The sequence below is a fragment of the Penaeus chinensis genome, chromosome 3, assembly GCF_019202785.1.
Source record: "Penaeus chinensis breed Huanghai No. 1 chromosome 3, ASM1920278v2, whole genome shotgun sequence".
NCBI classification, from domain to species: Eukaryota; Metazoa; Arthropoda; class Malacostraca; order Decapoda; family Penaeidae; genus Penaeus; species Penaeus chinensis.
Window position 1 is genome coordinate 16,043,435 of NC_061821.1, and position 2,927 is coordinate 16,046,361.

Here is a 2,927-nt window from a genome sequence, read left to right on the forward strand (position 1 = left end):
TTTCGTCTGTATTTTTTGTAATGTAGAAGCAATTGTTTTCTCGTAAGTTAGTTTACCATTTTTTAAAAAAAGTCATTAAAATGGGCTGTTCTTTGGGATGGGACTTGTGCAATCCCCTAGTGAGGTGATTTTCTGTGGCCATTGTGTTTAAAATTTTTCCATGTTTTTTTCAGAGTTGCTCTTAGATTCTGTGAATTTATTCTGAAGAAATTTTCTTTTTGCACATTGAATTAGCACTTTTACATTTTTCCTTTTTGCTTTGTATCTATCTAAAAGGCACCCTCTTTGTTACTTTTAAGAGTTTGGTGGGCATTTTTCTATCGCTAATGGCTCTCTTGATGTCGTCGTTTACCCATGGGCAGGGGGACGTCTGACGGTTCGTTGTTACGTAGGGAGCCAGCGAATCAATGCTGTTTTTCATAACTTCCGTTAAGATAGTTACTTGATTGTTTACATATCTGTAATGAAATATTTGTATTTGTCATTTCTTTGGGGACAAGATAAGCTCGCAGAAAGATTGGGGATTTTGTTTTTTAAAATTCGCGAAAAAAGTTTTTATTACTGGTGGTCTCTTGGTTTTTTTTATATTTAAATTCATCGTGATGAGTTCATGGTCAGAAAACATGCACGGGTTTGACATCGAAGTGGAGGATAGGTCTGATCTGTTAGTTATTATTAAATCAAATAGAGAAGAGGTGTTTACGGGTAAGTGTGGGTTTTGGTCAATTATTTGTTCAAATTTTTATTTTTCTTTATCATCTTAGCTAACTTTGCATTAGATTTTGTTAAATCTTCATTTAGGTCCCCTAAGATGAAAAGCGGTTTCTTTTTTTAAAGACATTTCTCTGAAAACCTTTTCAATGTATTCAAAAGGTTCCGAGGTAGCATGGGGGAACCCTATAGACAGCGGCCAACAATAAAAGGGAAAGGAAGCATGTTGCTCTGTACGGTAACCCAGACATTTCTAGGGCATATTGTTAACTGCTGTTGTGAGAGGGAGAGAGAGAGAAGAGGAGAGATGAGAGAGGAGAGAGAGAGAGAGGAGAGGGAGATGAGAGAGAGAGAGCGAGAGAGAGAGAGAGAGAGGATGGGGAGAGAGAGGAGAAGGAAGAGATAGAGAGAGAGGAGGAGAGAGAGAAGAGAGATAGAGAGGGTGTCGGGGAGAGGAGAGAGAAGAGAGAGATAGAGGAGAGAGAGGGGAGAGAGGAGAGACGGGAGAGAGAGAGAGAGAGAGGAGATTGAGAGGAGGAAGAGAGAGATGGAGGAGAGAGGAGAGGGGAGAGAAATGAGTGATGTGAGTGAGTGAGTGAGTGAGAGAGTGCGTGAGTGAAGTGCGTGACGGGGAGAGGGAGAGAGAGATGGGTGGAGAGAGATCTGAGAGGAGAGAGAAGAGAGAGATGGGGACGTGATGAGGATGGGGGAGAGAGATGGACGGGTGAGAGAGAGAGAGAGAGAGATGAAGAGAGAGAGGAGAGGAGAGAGAGAGAGAAAGAAAATTAAGTGAGAGAGTGAGTGAGAGAGTGATGTGAGTGATGTGAGGAGTGACTGGAGAGAGAGAGTGAGATGAGAGAGAGAGAGAGGAATGAGAGAGGGAGGGGAGAGGAGAGAGTATGGATTGAAGAGGGAGAGAGAGGAAGAGATTAGGAGACGAGAGAGAGAGAGAGAGATTGGGTAAAGGAAAGAGAAACGAGGCAGCAAGACAGACATCCGAATCGCCCAAAAAGACGAGAGTAAATAAAGGCCAATCTGAGACGAAGAGAGGAGAGGGAGGAGGGAAGGGGTGGGAGGGGGGAGAGGGGCAAGAGAGGACATGATAGAAGTTTAGTCGCGGTAAATTGGTATGTAAAGTAGGCTTTCGCTGCTCGTGCTCTTGTGAGCGGTAGATGAACGTACGGGGGAAGGAGGCGGGGGGAGGGGGGCGGGATGGGTAGGACGTAGAGGGGGGGGGGGGGGCACACATACGCATACTTTCGTGTCTTATAGAAATATGTAAATGAACATCTGTCTGCTTATATATTGCACTGTCTCGTATTCTACACACACACACACAGTAGTGGTTAGATAATACCTTAATTATTTTTGTTAATGTGGGTTTTATTATTTTCCAACCTTTTCCATGTCATTGTTATTTCATATGTAATAATCTAAGTGTGTGCATTTATATGTCCACCTTATAAAGTTGTGCCTGTTAATGTATATATATATATTTTTTTTTCAGTTCATGTTCCTAAGGTTTGATAAAGAAGGAAATCTAAAGAAAAAGACAAGTGAGCTATTTCACAATGTGTCCTTTGGCTCTTCGTGAAAAATAACTAAGTGCGTGTAGTAAATCGGTATAATAATTAATAATAAAGAGAAAAATTGTGCCAGCCACGTAAGAAAGCTTTTCAGTGATTACAGCTTTAGTTCCAACGCAGTGCAAGGCAATGTAGGGCAATGAGATATCACTCAGAAGAAAAAAGTTAACAATGGTTTGCTAGAAGCGAAGGTGCTCCCCCTCTGGGTGGAAGACACTGTTTGTTTATCGGGTAAAGTAGATTGTTGGAGGGTCCTCCGGCCGCCCACGCACGGCGTTCTAACTCCTCCACGAGATGGCTGACTCCGGCCTCAGCTCCACGCCGGAGGCAGGTGGGGAAGGCTCCTCGGACCGCATTCACTACCTCCACCAGAACAGAAATGGTCGAGCTGGATCTCCGAGTGATGAGTTCCCTCCTCGCTCCCCGAGTCCCCGGTACAGAAGGTATTCGGACTCGACCCCGACCAGGAGTCCGTCGCCGATGCCGCCGGGCGAGGATTTCGATGAAGTGGATAGCAAGGGCCCGCGCAAGACGAAGTCGGTGTCGTTCCACTCGCACACCAACTGGAAGAGCGACAGGAAAATCCAAAGTGGTAAGTATTTTCGCTGCTGTTTATTTTTTTAAAAATCC

General features: G+C 44.1%; 1 protein-coding gene across 1 annotated transcript in view; it reads left to right on the top strand.

Moving 5' to 3' along the window:
- LOC125040546 overlaps positions 1-2,927 on the top strand; it is a 17,550-nt gene that overhangs the window by 14,012 nt on the left and 611 nt on the right. Inside the window, exon 2 of the mRNA XM_047635137.1 lies at positions 2,219-2,907. Coding sequence (XP_047491093.1) covers positions 2,592-2,907 — 316 coding nt within the window. The 5' untranslated portion in view covers positions 2,219-2,591. The remainder of the gene's footprint in view (positions 1-2,218; positions 2,908-2,927) is intronic.